The sequence below is a fragment of the Erinaceus europaeus genome, chromosome 12, assembly GCF_950295315.1.
Source record: "Erinaceus europaeus chromosome 12, mEriEur2.1, whole genome shotgun sequence".
Classification (NCBI taxonomy): Eukaryota; Metazoa; Chordata; class Mammalia; order Eulipotyphla; family Erinaceidae; genus Erinaceus; species Erinaceus europaeus.
This window is the reverse complement of record NC_080173.1, coordinates 79,221,709-79,243,133: the sequence shown is the minus strand read 5'-3', so window position 1 is coordinate 79,243,133 and position 21,425 is coordinate 79,221,709. Positions and strand designations below refer to the sequence as shown.

The 21,425-nt window shown below is 53.0% G+C and overlaps 1 protein-coding gene across 1 annotated transcript in view; it reads right to left on the bottom strand.

Annotated features, from left to right (window-relative positions):
* Positions 1–3,134: 3,134 nt before the first annotated feature.
* Positions 3,135–21,425, bottom strand: part of DOC2B (double C2 domain beta) — a 28,338-nt gene continuing 10,047 nt past the window's right edge. Inside the window, exons 2-9 of the mRNA XM_060204118.1 lie at positions 19,479–19,558; positions 16,975–17,049; positions 14,991–15,100; positions 14,633–14,759; positions 11,008–11,165; positions 7,891–7,972; positions 7,049–7,145; positions 3,135–6,047 (exon numbers count right to left, since the gene is read on the bottom strand). Of these exons, the coding sequence (XP_060060101.1) occupies positions 5,911–6,047; positions 7,049–7,145; positions 7,891–7,972; positions 11,008–11,165; positions 14,633–14,759; positions 14,991–15,100; positions 16,975–17,049; positions 19,479–19,558 (866 nt within the window). The 3' untranslated portion in view covers positions 3,135–5,910. The remainder of the gene's footprint in view (positions 6,048–7,048; positions 7,146–7,890; positions 7,973–11,007; positions 11,166–14,632; positions 14,760–14,990; positions 15,101–16,974; positions 17,050–19,478; positions 19,559–21,425) is intronic.

Sequence of the window (21,425 nt, the reverse complement as noted above, 5' to 3'; positions counted from 1 at the left end):
CGGGATCCTTAAGCTGGTCCTTGTGCTTCACGCCACGTCCGCTTAACCCGCTGCGCTACTGCCCGACTCCCATAAATAAATATTTAAAATTAAAAAAAAAATTGTTATTAATAGTTTGTTACAAGGTGATAAGATCATGGGGGCTGGGTGGTGGGCACATGTCACAGTGAGCAAGCACCTGGGTTTGAGCCCCCGGCCCCCACCTGCAGGGGGAAAGCTCTGTGAGTGGTGAAGCAGGGCTGCAGGGGTCTCTCTTTCTCACTCCCTCTCTAACTCCCCCTTCCTTCTTGATTTCTTCTGTCAGACAGTAAATATCATAATAATACATTTCAAAATGACAATGGGGCCTGCCTGGTGGTGAAGCAGGTCTGCAGGCATCTGTCTTTCCTCCTTTTATTTTTTTAAACATTTATTTATTCCCTTTTTTTGCCCTTGTTTTATTGTTGTAGTTATTATTGTTGTTGTTACTGATGTCGTCGTTGTTGGATAGGACAGAGAATTGGAGAGTGTTTTCCTTTCTTTCTAACGGCACTGGGGCCTCGTGCATGTGTGATTTTACTCTTCCCAGGCTGACTTTTTTTACTCTTTTTATTTCAAGTAGAGAGACACACAGAGACATCACATCACATCTCTACAGCATTCTCAAGTAGCCTGTCATTCCCTTGTGGCACTGGGGTTGAAACCTAGACTCTGCACATGGTAAGCCACACACCCTGCCAGGAGAGCTCCTGTCTGACACAAGCAACCTTTATTATTATTGTCTGACCAGAGCACTGCTCACCCCTTACTGTTAGTGGTGTAACTAAGGATCAAACCTGGGACCTCCCACAGGCAAGCCTGGTGCACTAGACTACCACTGTGAAATATCTCCACTGAAACAGTCTTGGGAGGCATGAGTTAAGTCCTATTTCTCTCACTGTGATTCTGCACAAATAGTTTAACTTCTGAACCTGAATTTCACTACCTTTAATGTGGGACTCCACCTCAAATTGGCTGTTTGGTTAATTATTTATTCTTATTGCCGTCAGGGTTATGGTTGAAGCCCAGTGCTTGCACTACAAATCCACTGCGCCTGATGGCCATTTTCTTTCCTTCCTTCCTCCCCCCACCTTTTTTTTTTTTTTAAAGAATTTATTTATTCACTAAAAAGATAGGCGGAAAGAACCAGATATCACTCTGGTACATGTGCTTCTGGGGATTGAATTTGGGACCTCATGATCAAGAATCCAGTGCTTTATCCACTGAGCCACCTCCCGGACCACTTTCCTTCCTTCCATCTTTTTTTTTTTTTCCCTTGGGAAGATTTTTTGATATTAATTATGAATGACAAGTCTGTTGGATAAGAGGGGTATAATTCCACACATCTCACCGCTAGAGTTGCATATCCCATCTCCTCTATTGAAAGTTTTCCTATTCTTTATCCCTTTGGGAGTATGGACCCAGGATCATTCTGAGGTACAGAAGGTGGACGGTCTGGCTTCTGTAATTGCTTCTCTGCAGGACATGGGCATTGGCAGGTCGATCCATACACCCAGCCTGTCCCTACCTTTCCGTAGTGGGGCAAGGCTCTGGAGAAATGGGGTTCCAGGATACATTGGTGAGGTCGTCTGCCCGGGGAAGTCAGGTTGGTGTCATGGTAGCATCTGCAACTTGGGTGTCCTATCCAGAGAATCCTAGGTTGTAAGCTGCTTCTGTTAGGAGCCTAAGCCAGCTGTTGTTTCCAAGTCACCACTTTGGCTCCGTCCCCCACTTTCCTTCCTGTCTTAAAAACAAATTTTTAGGGGGTCGGGCGGTGGCACAGTGGGTTAAGCGCATGTGGCGCAAAGTGCAAGGACCGGCGTAAGGATCCCGGTTCGAGCCCCCGGCTCCCCACCTGCAGGGGAGTCGCTTCACAGGCGGTGAAGCAGGTCTGCAGGTGTCTTTCTCTCCCCCACTCTGTCTTCCCCTCCTCTCTCCATTACTCTCTGTCCTATCCAACAACAAATAGCATCAACAAGGGCAATAATAATAACCACAACGAGGCTACAACAACAAGGGCAACAAAAGGGGGAAAAAATGGCCTCCAGGGGTGGTGGATTCATGGTGCAGGCACCGAGCCCAGCAATAACCCTGGAGGAAAAAAAACAAAACAAAACAAAATTTTAATTAAATAGGACAGAGAGAAATTGAGAGGGGAGAGATAGAGATGTGAAAACCTGATTAACTGCTTGTGAAGTCGTTTGTCCATTGACCCCCCCCCCCCAGGTGGGGACTGAGATCTGCCTGGCTTCTCGAATGGGTTCTTGAGAGCAGATGAGACACTGTGCTAAGCTGCAGTCACCATTCTTCCAGCCTGCCCATTCATGTCTATCAAATTGAGTTTCTTTCTTTCTTTTTAAAAAAGATTTTATTTATTTATTAATGAGAAAGATAGGAAGACAGAGAAAGAGCCAGACATCACTCTGGTACATGTGCTGCCAGGGATTGAACTCAGGACCCCATGCTCAAGAGTCCAATGCTTTACCCACTGCGCCACTTCCTGGACCACCAAATTGAGTTTCTTGGGCTGGGGACATAGTGTACTGGTTTTGCAAAAGACTTTCATGAGGATCTTAAGTCCCAGGTTCAATCTCTAGCACCACCATAAACCAGAGCTGAGCAGTGCTCTGGTACCTCTTTCCCTGATTAAATAAATGAATAAACATTGAAGAAAAAAAAAAAGTCAGAAGGGAGCAGGAGATCTATCTGAGTGACAGATTACCTGACCAATCAGGGCCTTGGTCTTGCCTGGGCCACCAAGTTCCAGATGCTACCATGACCAGACTTCCCTGGGCAGACCTCACCATGTGTCCTGGAGCCCCACCTCCCTAGATCTCTACTCCACCAGGAAAAGAGAGAGACAGGCTGGGAGTATGGATGGACCTGCCAACACCCATGCTCAGCAGAGAGGCAACTGCAGAAGCCATACCTCCCACCTTCTGCATCCCACAATGACCCTGGGTCCATACTCCCAGAGGGATAGAGAATGGGAAAGCTATCAGGGGAGGGGATGGGATATGGAGCTCTGGTGGTGGGAACTGTACCCCTCTTATCCTATGATCTTGTCAGTGTTTCCATTTTATAAATAAAAAGAAAAAAAGGCTTCCAAGCCAGTGTGGCCGCAATGAGTGTTCCCATTTACTTTGGAGTATATGTCTTTATAAATATTAACAAATAAGACTTAAAAATGACATCTTCGGGTATTTCAGAAGGATATACAAAAAGTGTGTGGGGCTGCAGTTAACGGAGTTTTGGCAGCCTTACATAGTAGCAAAACGGTGTTAAGCAGCGCACTAGAGTCTGCGTCCACAACAGCCAGAGTCCATGCAGCGGGAGGCTCTTTTGGTTAGAGAAGAAACAGAGGGGCAGGGCATGCACGGGCGGGGAGGCGCAGTTCCTCGTTCTTGCCGGTAGAGGTCAGGAGGTTACCGCTTCAGGGTTGGAAGACGGCCCGCTGGGGACTGGCTAGTGTTGGCAGCGGGCGGGGCGGAGGTGGGTGCAGCGCGTTCCTGATAACTGACTTTTGGAATGACTTCCTTTTAGGGCATCACTTTTTCCTAGCTTTATGGGGCTTATAGGTCGGTGGAGACAGGCAGCGTGGGGCCCATCATGGCAGAGTCTGGGGTCCAACGCGGGGGGGGGGGAGGGAGAGAGAGACAGACAGTAAGGTGTAGAGAAGGGTGCCTGGGTGTTGGCACTCTGGGTGTGTGTGTGTGTGTGTGTGTGTGTGTGTGTGTGTGTGTGTGTGTGTGTGTGTGTGTGTGTGTGTGTGTGCGCGTGCGCGCGTGCGCGCGCTCCTGCCCCAGTGCTGCATTCTCTACTTGGGCTGGTGGGACCAAGTCTACACTCGCACAGACAGAGCAGCAGAAGGAAGCTGGGTTCTTGCCCTGTGGAGCCCCTTCACTTGCTGGACCTCCGTTTCCCTGTGCGTCTAGAAAGGACGTTGTACTTGGTGGCACAGAGCCCCTTCAAAGATGTTTAGTATTTCCACATCTTCACAGTGGCTTGGAGGCTTCCCTCTGAAGGCAGCACTTCAAAAGTCCCATCCGTGGTGGTCCGTCTGGTTGTCCCCATGCCCTATCCTGACTGCATGGGGAGGGGGAGGGGACAAGGTCACGCCCGCAAGCTCTGACGTTGAGGCAGCCAAGGTGCCTGCCTGGGAAGCCCTAAGGTCGTTCCAGTCATCTGGCAGTTGAGACACTACCCTCCTGTATTCCACTAGAGTCTCCCTGCCCAGGGGGGAGGGGTGTGCTGAGTAGTGTCCCCTGGGCCACCACTGGATATAAGGGAGCTATCAGAGGACCTGGGCTTGAGTTCTGGTTCAGCTGTTCCCAGTGGTGTGACCTTGGCACGTGATGCAGCCTCTCTGAACCTTAGTTTCCTCCTGCTAAACGGGGCTGACACATCTACCCACACAGGCATATGAAGATTCATTAAGACTGCATGTGAAACGTGTGTACAATCTTCTTAAATGGGGAAAACCAGGGCTCCAGGCTGTGTGTGCGGCTGGAGTCCTACTTTCCCTGCAAATGGGAAGGGCTAATGGGCACTTAGTGGGAGTTGAGTCATCAGCCCAGGCCTCGGATGGTGATGTGCTTGTTGGCAGCAGCAGGCCCAACCCTCGGGCCCTGTGCAGCACTCACAGCCGGTGTCAGTGTGGGCAGGCCTCTGTAAGCTTAGCACCTACTTTCCCTACTGTACCCTGGAAGGTACAGCCAGTCCAGAAACAAGGCCCTGGACTGCTGCCAGGTGCTCCTGAGGGGACATCCCAGCCTGGACAACCAACCCGGGGTGGGGTGGGGGCATGAACCCTCATCCTGCACCTAGATGGGCAGAGTGGGAGGGATGAGGAAGACTTCTTTCCATGAAACACACCACTCCGTGACCTGAGGCTTCACTGGGGAGAGTGAGGCAGGCTCCACCCTCCAGCTTCCCCGGAGGAGAGAGAGAGATCAGATGTCTGGAAGCAAGGCTGAATGCTGAACTTGACCCTGGACCACTATGCTGCTGCCCTGGCAGCTGGGAGTGTGTGTGTGTGTGTGGGGGGGGCGGCAGGGATGGGTTCTATCACCCCGAGCTCCTCTCCTGTCATGACAGATTTCCCCAGACCCTCCTGTAGCTTCCCCCCACAGCACCCTGATAGGATCTCCATTTCTCCAGGCTGTTTCCACAGCCATCCAGCTCTTCTCTCTGTGGGCCCAGATCCTTGGAGACCTGGATCAGGCAGTCCCTCAGGAGAGCTCTCCTGTCTTTCCAGCTGAGCAAGCAGGCTCTGCAGCACTGGCCAGTGAGCCAGGCGGCTTGGTGGCTCTCAGCCCCCGTGATGCTCTGCTTCCAGCTTCCACACTAGCTGAGGTACAAGTGGGTAGGCTGGGCTCAGTCACCGCAGGGGGCGTGGAGCTTAGGCCCGAGTCCACTGGGAGCCCCGGGCAGCTTCACCTGACTGCTGGCTCCCAGGCTAACTTGCCCACTTTCTTTCCCAGTGACACCACAAGCGACCTATGCAGCCGGGTCTCCTCTTGGGGCAACCTTTTCTTTAGAGTTCTCTCCTTCCCTTGCCTGCAGCCTCCCCCTGCCGGCCTGTGCCCCTGCTCTTCAGCCAGGGTCTCCTGTGACTTCCTGATGACACCAAGTAGAGTCCCTGCCCCTGGGGTGGCCTCAACCACTTCCCCCAGAAGGGACCTGAGGCCAACATCATCCTTCTCTTCCCCCTTCCTCCAGGGGGGCTGAAGTCAGGCCCAGCTCTGCCCAACATGCCCTCCACAGCCTCCATCAGGGGCTGTTGTGGCTCTGTGTTCAGGCAGCTGTCCCCTGAACGTGGGGGCTGAGGCCCTGGGTGGCAGTTGAGGAGGCCTGGGCCAGCAGGCAGGGGCAGGGTGGTGGTGGGTGGGGTCAGTCACTGAGCACGGCTCCTGGGAGTTCGTTGGTAAGCGTGTGCCAACGCTCAATCCGCTTGTCCTTATTCTTCAGGCAGTCAAACCAGTGTTTCAGGCGCTCACCCTTGGCGTTGATGCCCAGGACCACTCCACCTGTGAGCAGCAAGGGTATGTCTACCCTCAGACACAGCACCTGCCCCCAGCCCCCCATCTCTGAGCTTCAGGGCCAGGCTCCTTGCCCTGCTCAGTAGGCTCTGAGGGTGGACACTGGTCTGACCACCACGCCACACCCTTAGCCCTATCAGGCCCCTCTGTCCTTCCTTTTATCTGGGACCAGGGGGGAGCTCAGTGGCAGAACAAAGGGACAGGAAAAAAGGTGCACAGGGTGTGGGGAGCCCCACTGTGACAGGCCCACCAGGAATTCAGGGCTTGCCTCTCATGCCTGCCCATCACAGACGACTGTGAGGAGCCCCACGCATCTTCACCTCACCATGTCTGTGCCTTCCTGTCACCTGGAGGTAGGCAAGTCAGTGTCTGAGACCTTGCTGTCTGGGCACAGGGAGGGGTTGTGATCTGATTTATCCAAACCTTTGGAAAGGGCCCGGGTGGTGGCACACCTGGTTGAGTGCGCATGTTTACAATGCGCGAGGACTCGGGTTCGAGGCCCTGGTCCCCACCTGCAGGGGGGAAGCTTTGTGAGTGGTGAAGCAGGGCTGCGGGTTTCTCTCTCCTCCATCACCCCCTTCCCTCTCGATTTCTGGCTGTCTCTATCCAATAAATAAAGATAATGAAAATAATAATAATAATAATAATAATAATAATAATAATAATAAAAACCTTTGCAAAATCTAAGACAGGCATGTGCTGAAGGGTATTTCCTTTGCAAACAGGATTTTTGGACTTGCATGATTCCACCACTCCTGGCAGATTCTTTCTTTCTTCCTCTCTCTCTCTTTCTTCCTTCCTTTCTTTCACATAGAGGGTGAGAGACACAAGAGAGAGGAGGAGAGTCACTTTGGCACCACTTGACTACATCTGAAGTGTCTCTATCCATGGTCTCATGTGGGGGTGGGGATCAAACCTGGATCCTGATATGTGGTCAGGTGTGTGCTCTACCAGGTGAGCCACTCCCCTTCCCCTAAGTGGCATCTTACCGATGAAATCGTTGGACTTTCCAATGTCATAATCCCAAACGGTGACCTCCAGGGTCTTCTTGGCCAGGTCCCCATGCTTAATCTCATAGCAGAACTCCTAGTGGCCAGAAGGGGGCAGGGGTGAGCGTGAGAGCTCCACCACTCAGCCTGGCACATACCAGGTGTGGAGATGGGCAAGTGACGGGGGTGGTAGTCAGTGCACAGTGGTGGAGGTGCACCTGTCTTGCCTCCTTCAGTAGCCTAGCTGAGCTCCTCAGTCTCCTCCCCTCCAACACGCCTGCCTCTTGGTCTCCGAGTAACTCTCTCACCGCACACTGGTGGCCTTGGCATGCCTGACCGACCTCTCCTGGGTCTGGCTCTGCTAGTCACTCCCTTCTTGGTGGAACCCTCTCTCCCTTCAGCTCCTGGTGTCCCCCCCATTCTCCAGAAGCAGCTCTCCAGCCTCCTCTGCTCACCCCTGGATTGCTGATGCTTTGCCCCAGGGCCCTAAGCGCCTCCCCAGTCACACTCAATCCCTGGGCTGAGGTCCAGGGTCCCCACCCTGACCTCCTAGCATCTCAGATCCTCACCTCCACTCAGCACTTCCTCCTCCTGCTGCTGTTGGCACCTCCTTCCCTGCCCCTCCCCTGACGGCCACATGCCATCAGCAGGGCCTCTGAAGAGCTTCTCAGGCCCCTCACCACCTGAGCTGGATCACCCTGGTCTCCCTGTCTCTCATGGTCTCTCTCCACCCTCTGCCCCCCTGTAGCTTGTTCCCACAGTGACCCTTGGAAACTCCAGCCCCTCCAGGGCCTTCCGGCTTAGGAGAGATGTCTCATTAGCAGCTTCATCAGCCTTTGTACCTCATTGAACTCAGGGTTCAAGGTCTTCTTCTTTACTGCAGTCTTGTGTTTAGATTTCTTGTCCACATCTGGCTTCAGGTACCTGGAATGAGAATGGTGGACAGGTGGAGCGTGGGGAGATGCTGTGGATGCAGAGGGAGCCAGTACGGCCCAGAAGAGCTTCTGGTGGTTGCACAGCTATCCCTGTTCCCCAAAGTCCTAATTGTGGGGTTCCCTGGCATGACTCCACAGCAAAGGTGGGTCAGTCAGTGGTGGTGGGGAAAGTGAGTGGCTCCTCCAGCAACTGAGAGAGCATGTCCTTGCTTTGCAGGTCTCACGTTTCTCAGCAGAAAAACATTTTTAGCAGAGTTGGTTTTTTATTAGAGCTTCTTATTACCTTTGGTTTTCTTTTAAGATTTAAAAAATATTTATTTATTCCCTTTTGTTGCCCTTGTTGTTTTATTGTTGTAGTTATTATTGTTGTTGATGTCGTTGTTATTGGACAGAGAGAAATGGAGAGAGGAGGGGAAGACAGAGGGGAAGAGAAAGACAGACACCTGCAGACCTGCTTCACTGCTTTTGAAGCGACTCCCCTGCAGGTGGGGAGCTGGGGGCTCAAACCAGGATCCTTATGCCGGTCCTTGTGCTTTGCACCACCTGCACTTAACCTGCTGTGCTACCACCCGACTCTTTTTTTTTTTTTTTTAAAGAAAGAAAGCAAGCAGGTTCGTGGTCTGGGAGGTGGTGCAGTGGATAAAACATATTCTCAAGCATGAGGTCCTGAGTTCATTCCCTGGCAGCACATATAACAGAGTGATGTCTGGTTCTTTGTCTTATCATTGCTCATGAGTCAATAAAATCTTTTTAAAGAATAAGAAAGCAGGTTTGAAATGTAACCTATGGGGGCCAGGCGGTGGCACACCTGGTTAGGACCCGGGTTCAAGCCCCTGGTCCCCGCCTGCAGGGGGAAAGCTTCACGAGTGGTGAAGCAGGGCTGCAGGTGTCTCTCTGTCTCTCTCCCTCTCTATCTTCCCTTCCCCTCAATTTCTCTCTGAAAGAGAAATTGTAAAGAAATGTAACCTATATGTTGTGAAGTCAATATTGTAAAAGTACAAATGGCAGCAGATTTCATACACTCCCAGGAGTGTGCGACAATCACTGCTACCTCACTGAGCTTTTGGAGGAAGGAGAAAGGTCTTTCGGGCAACACTAACAATTCATCCTTCAAGGAAAAGGGCAGTTAGGTTTTCCAACCTGCTGTCTGCAAGCACACTGATTCCCCAGACAGTGATGTCGAGCGGCTGTCTTCCGCAGCGCCTCAGAGAGGTGGCGGGGCTTGCCCAAGGTCGCGCTAGTGGGTCAGCACAAAGCTGGGGCTCAGAAGCCAGGACAGGAGGCCCACAGCCTCTCCTCTGCAGAACGTCTCACAATTGAGTGACAAGTGCTGAGGGGGCACTGGAGGCAGAAGACACCTCTGCTTCACCCACCAAATGCTTCTTGGTGCCAAGCTTGGTGCTGGACACTGGGTAGCACCATGAGTGTCTATGAAACAAATGACTGAAAGCTCTTGCCTCACATTGTCTAAGGGCCCGCCAAAATCCCTTGTGGCACAGTGGCTGGGCCTTGCCCTGGCTGTGAGAGACACAGCTTTATTTTTATTTTTTTATTTTTATTTGCCTTCAGGGTTATTGTTGGGGCCAAGTGCCTGCACTTCGAATCCACCGCTCCTGGTGGCCATATTTTCCCCATTGTTGTCGTTGCTGTTATTGTTGTTGCCGGATAGGACAGAGAGAAATTGAGAGGGAGGGAGAGGAAGAAAGGGAAAGATAGACACCTGCAGGCCGCTTCACCGTTTGGCTATTGGAGTGAAGTTGGGGACTCATTCAGCATTTCTTTTTCTATTTTTCTTTTGCCTTTAGGTCATTGCTGGGCTCGGTGCCTGCACCATGAATCCACCGCTCCTGGAGGCCTTTTATTCCCTCTTTTGTTGCCCTTGTTGTTGTAGCCTTGTTGTGGTTATTATTGTTGTTATTGTTGTTGTCGTTGTTGGATAGGACAGAGAGAAATGGAGAGAGAAGGGGAAGACAGAGAGGGGGAGAGAAAGACAGACACCTGCAGACCTGCTTCACCGCCTGTGAAGCGACTCCCCTGCAGGTGGGGAGCCGGGGGCTCGAACCGGGATTCTTATGCTGGTCCTTGCGCTTTGCGCCACCTGTGTTTAACCTGCTGTGCTACCGCCTGACCCCCCTTCTTTTTCTATTTTTATTTGACAGGACGAGAGAAATTGAGAGGGAGGGGGAGAAAGAGAGCTGGGTGGTGTGGCGCACCTGGCTCAGGCACGCATAATACTATGCAGAAGGATGCATACAAGGATCCCGGTTCGAGTCGCTGGTTCCCCATCTGCAACAGCGGTGAAGCAGGTCTGCAGGTCTCTCTCTCTCTCTCTCTTCCCCACCCCTTTCAACAATAACTACAACAATAAGAAAACAACAGGTGCAACAAAAGGGAATAAATAAATAAATAAATACTCTATGTTGAATATATTTCCATACACCTGAACACTAAAATTTTTTTAAGGTTTATTTATTTATTTATTTTCCTTTTTGTTGCCCTTGTTGTTTAACATTGTTGTGGTTATTAATGTCGTTGTTGTTGGATAGGACAGAGAGAAATGGAGAGAGGAGGGGAAGACAGAGAGGGGGAGAGAAAGATAGACACCTGCAGACCTGCTTCACCGCTTCACAGACCTGCTTCACGACTCCCCTGCAGGTGGGGAGCCGGGGGCTCGAACTGGGATTCTTACACAGGTCCTGGCGATTTGCGCCACGTGCGCTTAACCCGCTGCGCCACCTCCCGACTCCCAATTTTTTTTTTTTTTTCACCAGAGCACTGGTTAACTCTGGCTTATGGTGGTATGGGGGGTTGAACCTGGTACTTTGATGCTTCAGGCATGACAGTCTCTTTGCATAACCATTATGCTATCTACCTTGCCTCAGGGCTGATTAGATTTAACCCACAGAGTGGGCAAAGGAGCAGAGGGGAATACGCCTCTGCACAGCTCCAAGTGCTTCCTAAGTGCTCACTGCCCTCCTGGCCCTTGAGGTGAGCAGAGGACGGGGCGGTCAACCACACACTCACGTTTTCACGTAAGGGTCCGAGTAGCCGTTGGCGTCCATGGCGGCCAGGTGGGCGCAGCGCACAATGCCGACCAGCAGGCCTTGCTTCTGCGAGCTGTACTTGAGGGAGATGAGGATGCGGCCCCGCTCCTCCAGGGACTTGTCTTCTGTCTTGTCCACCTGTGGGGCAGAGGGACACTCAGCAGTCTCCACCTGCCTTCAGCCATTGGCTCAAGTGATGAGGAGGGGCTCCCCCAGCCCTAGACCCATCCCCAGAGGGGCTTCTGGAGTCTCTTGACAGAAGGGGGCAGCCCTCTTGGAGAGAACATAGGAGAAAGGACCATCCTTCCCATCTCCCCAGCCCAGCACCCACTTCCAGGGCTAGAGCCCAGCTCTAGGCACCTGGCTTCCACCTCTGGCTAGCCAGAGACCAGCCCTACCCACCTTCTAAGCCCCATGACCCAAAGGACCCATCTGTCCTCAGGCCCCTCTGCCAGATACCCCCCAGTTACGTCCTTTCACTCAAAGCTGTCTCTCCCTGGCACAAAAGTGAAGCCCTATGTGGTCATGCCCCAAACTCTGCAGATGAGACTCCTGTGAGATGAAGCCAGGATCACCATCCCCTACACAGACACACACAGCAACCTGGTGGTAGCTTTTACCATGAGCCCAAATGCAGCCTCAGTCACAGAGCTCAGGAGCTGTGACTGTGGGTCAGGCCGGGAATGCCAGAATCAGTGGTGTGACAGCCTCACTGACCCTTATGTGAAAAGGAAAAAACTGCTCTCTCTGCAGTGACCATCATCTAAGCCTTCAGCAGCATGCAACCTGACTGCAGAACAGTGATTTCACTAAACTACGGTGACTGGCAGAGGGCAGGGAGCACAGGGATGGTGGTGGTGGATGTGATGAGTTATATGCCCACAAGTATAGGTGTGAAACTACACTCTGAAATACTCTTAAGTCTGTAAATAATCAATGTCAAACCACTAACAAAAAATTGAAAAGAAAAAGGAAGAAAATGGAGCAATATAAACCAACAGATATCTTTAGTAGTTTTGTTTTGTTTTTGCCTCCAAGTCTGGGACTTGGTGCCTGCACCACAAATTCACTGCTCCTAGAGGCTATTTTTTCCCCTTTTATTGTCCTTGTTGTTTTTTCATTGTTGTGGTTATTATTATTGTTGTTATTGATGTCATTGTTGTTGGATAGGACAGAGAGAAATGGAGAGAGGAGGGGAAGACAGAGAGGGGGAGAGAAAGACAGACATCCACAGACCTGCTTCACCGCCTGTGAAATGACCTCCCTGCAGGTGGAGAAACTGGGGCTCCAACCGGGATCCTTATGCCGGTAATTGTGCTCCATGCCATGTGCACTTAACCCACTGCCCTACTGCCAGACCCCCATAAACCAACAGATATCTTCAGTAGTTTTTTCTTTTTTTTTTTTTTGCCTCCAGGGTTATTGCTGGGGTTCGGTGCCTGCACCATGAATCCACTGCTCTTGGAGACCATTTTTTTCCCTTTTGTTGCCCTTGTTGTTTTATCATTGTTGTGGTTATTATTATTGTTGTTGTTGTTGCTGTCGTTGGATAGGATAGAGAGAAATCGAGAGAGTGGGGGAGACAGACAGGGAGAGAGAAAGATAGACACCTGCAGACCTGCTTCACTGCCTATGAAGTGACTCCCCTGCAGGTGGGGAGCTGGGGTGCTGGAACCGGGATCCTTACACCAATCCTTGTGCTTTGCTCCACGTGCACTTAACCTGCTGCACTACTGCCCGACTCCCCTTTAGTAGGTTTTTAACCCTAGAGTGGGATGCTATACTTTGGGGTTCATTTCATGTGATGATCCCTTGATCGAGGGGAGCTGGTTCAGGCACCCCTATGCTTTGAACAAAGAATGTTCACAGAAAATGCAAAACCAGACTTTTTTTTTTTTTGCCTCCAGGGTTATTACTGGGACTTGGTGCCAGCACTAGAATTCACTGCTTTTGGAGGCCACCCCCCCCCCTTTTAAAAAATAGGATAGGACACAGAGAAATTGAGAGGAAGAAAAGATAGAGAGGGGGCAGAGAAAGATGGACACCTGTAGACTTACTTCACTGCTTGTGTAGCTACCCCCCTGCAGGTGGGGAGCTGAGGGCTCAAACCCGAATCTTTGCGCTTGGTACTAGGTGGACTTAACCTGGAGCACCAATGCTCGGTCCCCCAAAACCAGACCTTTTGATGGCCAGAGCACAGACATCACACACTGCAAACCCCTATCCTGGCCCAGTGGTCTCCTTGAAAAACTCACGCTCAGCCACAACCCCATGCACTCAAGCACACACTCTTACATGCCTACCTAGCTGTTTACACCAGGGATCAAAACTCAGGAACACAGCTAAGTAGGAGTTGATGGTGCCTTCTATAAATGACATAGATCATTTGGGAAAACTGGGTTACCTGTGTTGAGTGACTAATAATAAGATTAGAAAAAGGTTATCTCCATGACACAAATGTCTGAGTAGGCGAGAACATGGCAAGGGAATAACAGCTGATGAAGTGACGTGAAATGTCGGAGATGGGTTCCGGTGGTGAGCCCTGCTCTCAGGTTGGCTGGTTCCGGGGGCCTGAGCCAGGGCAGGAAACATCCTAGGGGTTCACGTCCTTGACACTTGGCTGTCAGAAGACCAGGGTTTTCTGTGAATCAGCCGGCCTGTGTGGCCTCCTGGCGGGCGCTCTGCAGCCCTTCCAAACCCAGATCAGGCCACACAGGAAGGAGGGAGGGGGAACAGAGACAAATGGACTGAGGCTTAGGGAGTCTCAGCCGCTGCAGATGGCTAGGGGGCAGAACAGGCTTTAACATCATTTTCAAACAATAGCAATTTCTAGGAAAGAATTACTGTCTCCTCTGGGGCTCTCATAGGCACTGCCCACCTAACATGTTCTGGCTGAGTTCCCCTCACTCCCATGGTCCTGTGCTCCACAGTTAATGACCCTCCAGAGTCCCAGTGCTCGGCCTGGGGTCCAAAATGCTGATGTGACAGAGTCCAGTATTATCCTGTCCTTCTGTCCTCACTGATCTGTCCTTGCTCTGCCGGGGCCTAGTGGTGGCCGGCTCCCCCACCTCCCCCTGTGCAGTCTCACATTTGCTGCCCCTGGTTAGCACCCTCCTTGGCTGATGGTGAGGGCCTTCCTGGCTTCTCTTTTTTGCCCCAGCTCAGCTTTGGGGGAGCAAACTTGGGACCTCTCCCATGCAGGTCCTGTGCACTACTGCTGAGCACGGCCTGCCCAGCCTCCCTGGTTTGTGTGCCTTCTCCTCTGATTTCAACCCTGGTGCCGCTGCCCCCGCTCTCTCTGCCCCACACAGTTGGCTTTGTGTTTCTGCTCCCAACAGGGTATGCACTTTGGGGGCTCTGCACCTGCTGCCCAGTGAGCACCCCCCCCCCCATCCACCCACCCAAGGCCTGGCCCCACCGCTGTCTAACATCTGTCGTGCTTGAGTGATTTCTCACTTTCATTTGCTCTGCCTCCTGCCTGAGCTCCTTGGAGGCAGGGACTGTCTTCCAGGCATGTAGTAGGTGCTCAAGCAGTGAAGGTTCCTGGCCCGGAACCTTGGAGTGCCCACAGAGCCTTGGTGCTAGAGAGGACCCGGCCCACTCACCGGCAGTTGCTTCTCTAGGCAGATGCTGAATGTCTTGGTGTGGTTGGGTTTCAGCTTCTTCAGGGGCACTCTGGTCTCCCCGATAAACTCGTTGTGACGGAATTTGTCCTCGTCACACACAGAGATCCTGGAGGACAACAGATGTGGCCAGCTCGTCAGACACACTGGGTGCTGCCAATGTGTTCCCATGACAGGGGGTGTTTGTATGCAGGGTGTGTGTGTGTGTGTGTGTGTGTGAGAGAGGGGGGGGGCAGAAAGAGGAAGAGAGAGAGAGTGTGCACGTAGGACTGGCCCCTGTGGACCAAGCTGAGGTGGGGGTGTGTGGGGAGGGGGTTGGCAGCCTGGTGTCATCACCCACCGCAGAGTCTTCCGGATCATGTCTTCGTCTGTGATCCCATAGTAAGTCAGGGTCTCATTCCACGTGGGGTTGAGGGTGTTTCGGAGCGTTTTCGTTCTGAGCTTATTTGCCTGGAGAAAGCAGATGTGGTCCTGTGAGCACCAAGGACCGTAGCAGGAACAACACTGGCCCTCAGAGACACCACATCTTAACCCCTGAGAAGGTGTTATCGCTTTAAGGCTGCAGAGGGAATTGAAGCTGCTGATTAGCTGACTCTAAACTAAGGAGCTGACCTGGGTGGGCTCTCTGGAGTCACGAAGGTGCTGAAAAGACGGAGAAGGAGGCAAAAGGAGAGGAAAAGCAGGAGATCTGAGGGAAGAGTGGAGAGATACAAGCGGGGGGGGGGGGGCGGGGGGGAATCACAAGCCAAAGAATGCAGGCAGCCTCTGGAAGCCGGAAAGGGATAGGACAAAGCTTCTCAACCCTACAGCCCCCAGAACGGATCTCAGGCCTGAGATTCTTGCTTTTTGCCTAGTGGGACCTGTGCTGGACTTGTCACTTGCAGAAAGAAGGCAGCTACTTAAGTTGGCATTCATCTGTTACTGCAGCCCTGGAATGGAATGCAGGAGTCTTGTATGTGCAGGAGAGAGAAGTCTGGACTAGAACACCACCTCTCCAGCAGGGTGTAACCACTGCTGATCCTCCCTCCCCATCAGACTGCTTGAGCGCCCAGCTCTGGTTGCTAAGGAAGTGGCCAGCCTCCTGTGCTTCCTGTCTCTACAGTTTCCACTCTGAGGCAAAGTTTGGACTCCTGGAGGCTCCGGGCACACAGCCTGCACATCCCACCTGGAGGACGTCCATGTGTTCCAGGGCAAGAGTCAACTGTGAAAACATGTGGATCCTTCCTCCCGTGAAAATAAAACAACTTTGATGATGTAAGGAATCCAGTCAAGTTCTGACTTTGCAGTGCTGGGATTACATGAGGCTTGACAAATAAATACATTCGTACACATATATATATGTATATATATATTTCTTTCTTTAAAACAAATATATATTTATCCATATATATATGAAGAAAGAGAGACGGAAGGGGGAGAGAGAGAGGACCAGAGCATCATTCTGGCCCATGCAAGGCTGGGGATCAAACTTAGGACCTTACGCTTAAGGGTCTAACATTTTCTCCACTGCCCCACTTCTGGGACCTCAGATACTTTTGTTTAAAAGCAAACTTTTTATAAAACATTTTTCTCCTTTCCTAGATGCACCTGTTGGGCCGCCACTCAAAGCATGATGGGTGATCAGCCTGGTGTCACTGGGGTCAACTCCAAGCTTCCCACTCCATGTGGAGTGCACAGAGCAACCCAACATGTTAAAGGCTCTGATAAGTCCTGCAACACAGAAACCAGTTTAACAGTGCTTCCTGGGAGTCGGGCTGTAGCGCAGCGGGTTAAGCGCAGGTGGCACAAAGCACAAGCATCGGCATAAGGATCCCAGTTTGAACGCCGGCTCCCCACCTGCAGGGGAGTCGCTTCACAGGCGGTGAAGCAGGTCTGCAGGTGTCTATCTTTCCTCCTCTCTGTCTTCCCCTCCTCTCTCCATTTCTCTCTGTCCTATCCAACAACGACAACAACAATAATAACTACAACAATAAAAACAACAAGGGCAACAAAAGGGAATAAATAAAATAAATATTAAAAAAAAAAACAGTACTTCCCAGTGTCGTCTGACCACAGAAGTCTCCACCCACACATAGCCACAGCCTCCAGATGAGATCTTTGTTAATGAAATACTGCTCGGAGAACTCTATGGGGGTTTCCCCAATTCAGCAAGCAGAGGGAGGGGGGGGGGAGAGAGAAAGAGAGAGAGAGAGAGAGAGAGAAGAGACCTTGCTGATGAAGTTCTGAGGGGGGTGTGGGGCTGTGAGTGCCCCTGGCCACCCAGAGCCCAGCTGGGTGCTGTCACAGTGGGCAGAGCTGTGGGCCAGCCTGGGGAGGCCCCTCACCTTACTGGCTCCCGGCAGCAGGTGCAGCTTCACATAGGGGTCCGCCAGCCCGTTGTGGTCCATTGGCTTCAGGCCCTGAATGGGGGACAGCAGAGGGTGTGAGCTGGGGGCCAGGGTCTCCCAGCTGGACCCATTCCCACAGAAGCTGTGTGTGTGTGTGTGTGTGTGTGTGTGTGTGTGTGTGTGTGTGTGTGTATGTGTGTAGGATAGCTCAGTGCTGGTGTTGTCTCCCCTCCCCTAATGTCCCCAGTGTTCTGCCCAGGCAGGCATCCTGGGGCGTCTCTGTCAGATCAGCCTTTCTTTAGTCTGATCCCAGCCGCCGGGTGACTTACCTCTAAACAAAGTCCCTGTGCTTTTGCATTGGTCAGGCCTGTCCTGCACAGCCCCCCCCCCCCACTTGGTGCATGCTCCCCTTTGCTGAGCCCCCAGGCATGGCATCTCCCCTTGATGCCCTAATCCCACACCTCACTGCCTGCCAGCCAGTGTGGCCGTGGGAACCTAGGCTTAATTTCTCTAGACTTGCCACCACTCCTGGCCAGTCTGTGCAGAGGCCACCAGGGTCCCTCCACAAGATGGCAGCCCTCACCAACTTTGCACAGTCAGCCAAGAGTGCACGGCAGAACAGGGGCACTGTAGATGGGCTGAGCCAGCTCTCATCTGCTCATGTCTGAAAGCTGCATTTTCCCTTCTGGGATGGTGCGCGGGGAGGGGTGTGGGAGGCAGCCATGGCATGGTGTGTGGGGCAGAGTGGCAAGAGAGCTGCAGGTCTGGAAGCTGTGGTCAGGCCCAGCTTCCAGAGGGGCCAAGGCTCCCATCACCCCTGTTTGGAGCTGAGGTCTGAGGCTAGAGAGAAAGCAGCTCTGTGCTGGGAAGAGCCTCACAGGCCCTGGAGCTAGGCTGGTGGTTCAGTGCCAGCTCTGAGCTTAGCAGCTGGGTGTGCGAAGGTGCCACTGTCCTCAGCCTGGCTCTGCCCCAGAGAGGGAGTGCAGGAGCTGATGTGCTGCTATCAGGCTTAGATCCCAGGTCCCTTGGAAGAGGCCGGAGAAGTGGTGGGAGGTGGCATGGGTGTGTCTCCTGGGTGTCAGCTCTTCCCACAGAGCTGACATGGAGCCACTTTACAGATGAGCAAACTGAGGCAGCCCTGCCTACCCGGTGGTAGACACGCCTCAGCCCTGCTCCAGCGCCCCCTCCCCAGGGCCCTCCCACACAGCAGGTCAGAGCTCCCCTGATGCCTGCATCACTACACTCCTGCAGAACTGGATCTAAAGCAGAGGATGGCCTGGAAAGTGTGTGTGTGAGGGGCCTGCTGTGGCTCAGGGTTCTCCCACCCTTGGGTGGCACAGCCCTGTGTGGAAACACCCAGGTGCCACTGAGACACATGTGAGCCACCTGTCCTCGAGTCTACCCAACAGCCCTCCCGGACCCAGGTGGGGAAGATAAGGCACACAGCACAGGGAGGGGCCAGGGTTCAGGGGTGGGGAGAAAAGGTGGCCCTGGGATCAGCAGCCTGGCTGCCAGCGCCTCCACCCAGTCCCCAAGTTTGGGTGAGCTCAGGGGGTGTGGGTGGGGTCAGTGGAGGGCACATGGAGGGAGTCTGCCTGGGGCCTGCCACCGGCCCTCCCAGTGGCACTGAGGGTGGTCATGGGGTACTCAGCTCCCCCCACCCCAAATGATTGGGTCAGTAGCCCTGAAGAGCAAGAGTATGTGAACTCCTTGACCCACCCCTGCTGTCACAGCTGAGGGGCCTTCTGAAGGGAGATGGGGAGTGGTGGGCCTCTATCTATGCCTACGTGCACTCCCCTGCCCCTGCCCTCAACAGCCAGGCCAGTGGGGCACACAGGGTGGCACAGAGCTCAGGGGAGGGTGGAGGGAGAGAGGAGAAGCTACAGGGTAGGGAGGTGGGGCGTCAGGGCCCAGGTGGACAGTTCCAAAGGAACTTCCCTGACCCACCAGGCTCGGGCCCTCCGTGGCCAGCCCAGGAAGTCCTAAAGCCCTCTACCCCCCTTACCTTTCGAGAGAACATCAGCTTTGGCACCTTCCTCCCAGAGGGGGCCATGCAGGGAGGACAAAGCACAGTATGGCTGAGAACGCTGAGCTGGCAGGTGTCAGCCCTGGGGCTGGGCCTGGGGGGTATGGATGCCCAGGCCTGACAGAAACAGATTCATCTGCCTCCATTTCAGAGCCAGCATCAAGGCAGGTGCCAACCTGCTGCTCAAGGAGTGTGTTGACCAGGCATTGTCCCAAATCTCCCTCGGGGGCTACAGGACCACCCGTACCTCCTTTCTCAACAGCCATCTTTTACCCTGGGGGTTTTCTAGCCCCTGAGCACCTTGCTGGGGTCCTCATCCTTGATTCCCTCTTGCATTTCCTGCTCCCTCCCAACCCTGAGGTGACTGGGTGAGTTTCTTCCAGCCCCATGTCCGTGAAGCATGACTGGGCACTGCCCCTCTCTCTCTCTCTCTCTCTCTGACCCATGCTTGACTTGGGCAGTGGCAGGGGCCTACCTTGGCCTTGCTGATGGTGCAGTGGAGGGCATTGTTCTCCTGGTCATAGAGCAGGCTGAAGTCCAGCGTGCCCAGGGCGGCTGTGGGCACAGGAGGGCTAAGTCAGGCAGGGCTTTTGTAGGAGGCTCTTCTAGCCTGGGCATTGGCTGGGCAAAGGGATGCTATCGCCTGGGCACCCAGTATACACCTATCCCAACACCTGGCCTGACGGTCCCCCACCCTGTTCTTTCCGGGTGAGGACTTCAGGCTCCCAGAGAGTAGGCTGTCAGACTCAAAGTGGCTGCCCTCCCAGCCTGGGTTCTGACCCCTGCCTGCCTCAGTTTCCCCCACCTGGCAGATGTCACAGCATGTGTGAGTGAGAAGCAGAAAGAGAGGGCTGCGTGAGGTGCAGGTCCTGGCTGGGATGACCCCAGACCCGTTCTCCTTCCCCCCAGAAGGCTCAGGGCACTGACAGCCTGTCTCTGTGGCTCTCCAGGGACTAGGCAGGCTGCAGAGAGCCAGCTGGGGCCTCCTGCTATGACCCCGCCCCCCAGCCCTTGTGAGGCACTAGGCAATTCTCAAGGGTGGGGCAGTGTGTGTAGCCATAATTGGGTGCAGCTGCCATCCCCAGGGCAATCAGAGCATGCAGCTGCGGCCTTCTGCTTCAGTTGGCCCAGGACTGGGATGGGGCGACTGCAGGGGAATGGCTCTGGACAACAAGATACACACTCAGGGTGTGGGATGTGGCTGGGTAGGGAGAGCAGGCTCACCGGGGAGGAGCGCAGTCAGAACTCCAGCACCACACAGGAGCACATGGACAGCACCAAGGACACACCTGAGATGGTGCAGGGGTGCCCTGCTGTCTCCCTCTCTCTAAAAATGTGAAGTAAAAAATCAGGCAGGCTTGAGCCTGGCCTCCAGTATACGGGGCCGGGGGGAACTTTCAAGCTGTGGTGTTTTTCCTTCTAGGGGTGAAAAGAAAGAAAATCAGACTGGGGGGGAGTCAGGCTGTAGTGCAGCGGGTTAAGCGCAGGTGGCGCAAAGCACAAGGACCAGCATAAGGACCCCGGTTCGAACCCCGGCTCCCCACCTGCAGGGGAGTCGCTTCACAGACGGTGAAGCAAATCTGCAGGTGTCTATCTTTCTCTCCTCCTCTCTGTCTTCCCCTCCTCTCTCCATTTCTCTCTGTCCTATCCAACAACGACAACAACAATAAAACAAAAAAAGGCAACAAAAGGGAATAAATAAATAAAATAAATATTTAAAAAAATTAATTAAAAAAAAAAGAAAATCAGACTGGGAAGGCATCTCAGTGTGTCTAACATGCGTGAGGTCCAGGGTTCATTCCCTAGCACAGCTTGAGGGGAACAAAATAGAAAAAGAGAGAGAGGGAGAGAGTCTGTCACAGTGTCTTCAGATGTCTAGATCCTGCTCCTAGGTTGTTGGGTTAACTGGAATCTATTTCATTCATTATTCTTTACTGACTGTTTACAATACACCACAATAGTCTGGTGGGCCAGGAGCTACGGGAGGTCTAGGCTATGCCTGGTCTCAGTGTGTACCAGGTCCACCAGGGAGGGCTTCCTGGAGGAGGAGATGAAAGATGATTTGGAGCAGGCAATCAGGACAATGCCTGGTCAACAAACTCCTGAGTTGCACACATAACAAGGCATGTGCCCTGTCAGGTGAGCTATATCTTCTGGCCCCTGACACAGGTTTGGATCAAAGTATGGTCCATTAACTAAATTGGGCCAGGCCCATCTGCTTTCCTCTTTGTCCTGGTTGCTTCCTCCCTTCAGTGGAAGTCGCAAGGGCCACGTTGCCTGCAGGTTCTGGGGTCATAGTGGAGAAGCGGGGGGTAGGTGTCAGGACACAGCTCTGCAGAGAAATGAGTACTGTACAGCCTCCGTGTAGATCCCTATACTCTGAGGTGTTGGGGTCTTGCTTCCCAGCTAGGTGTTTCTGTCC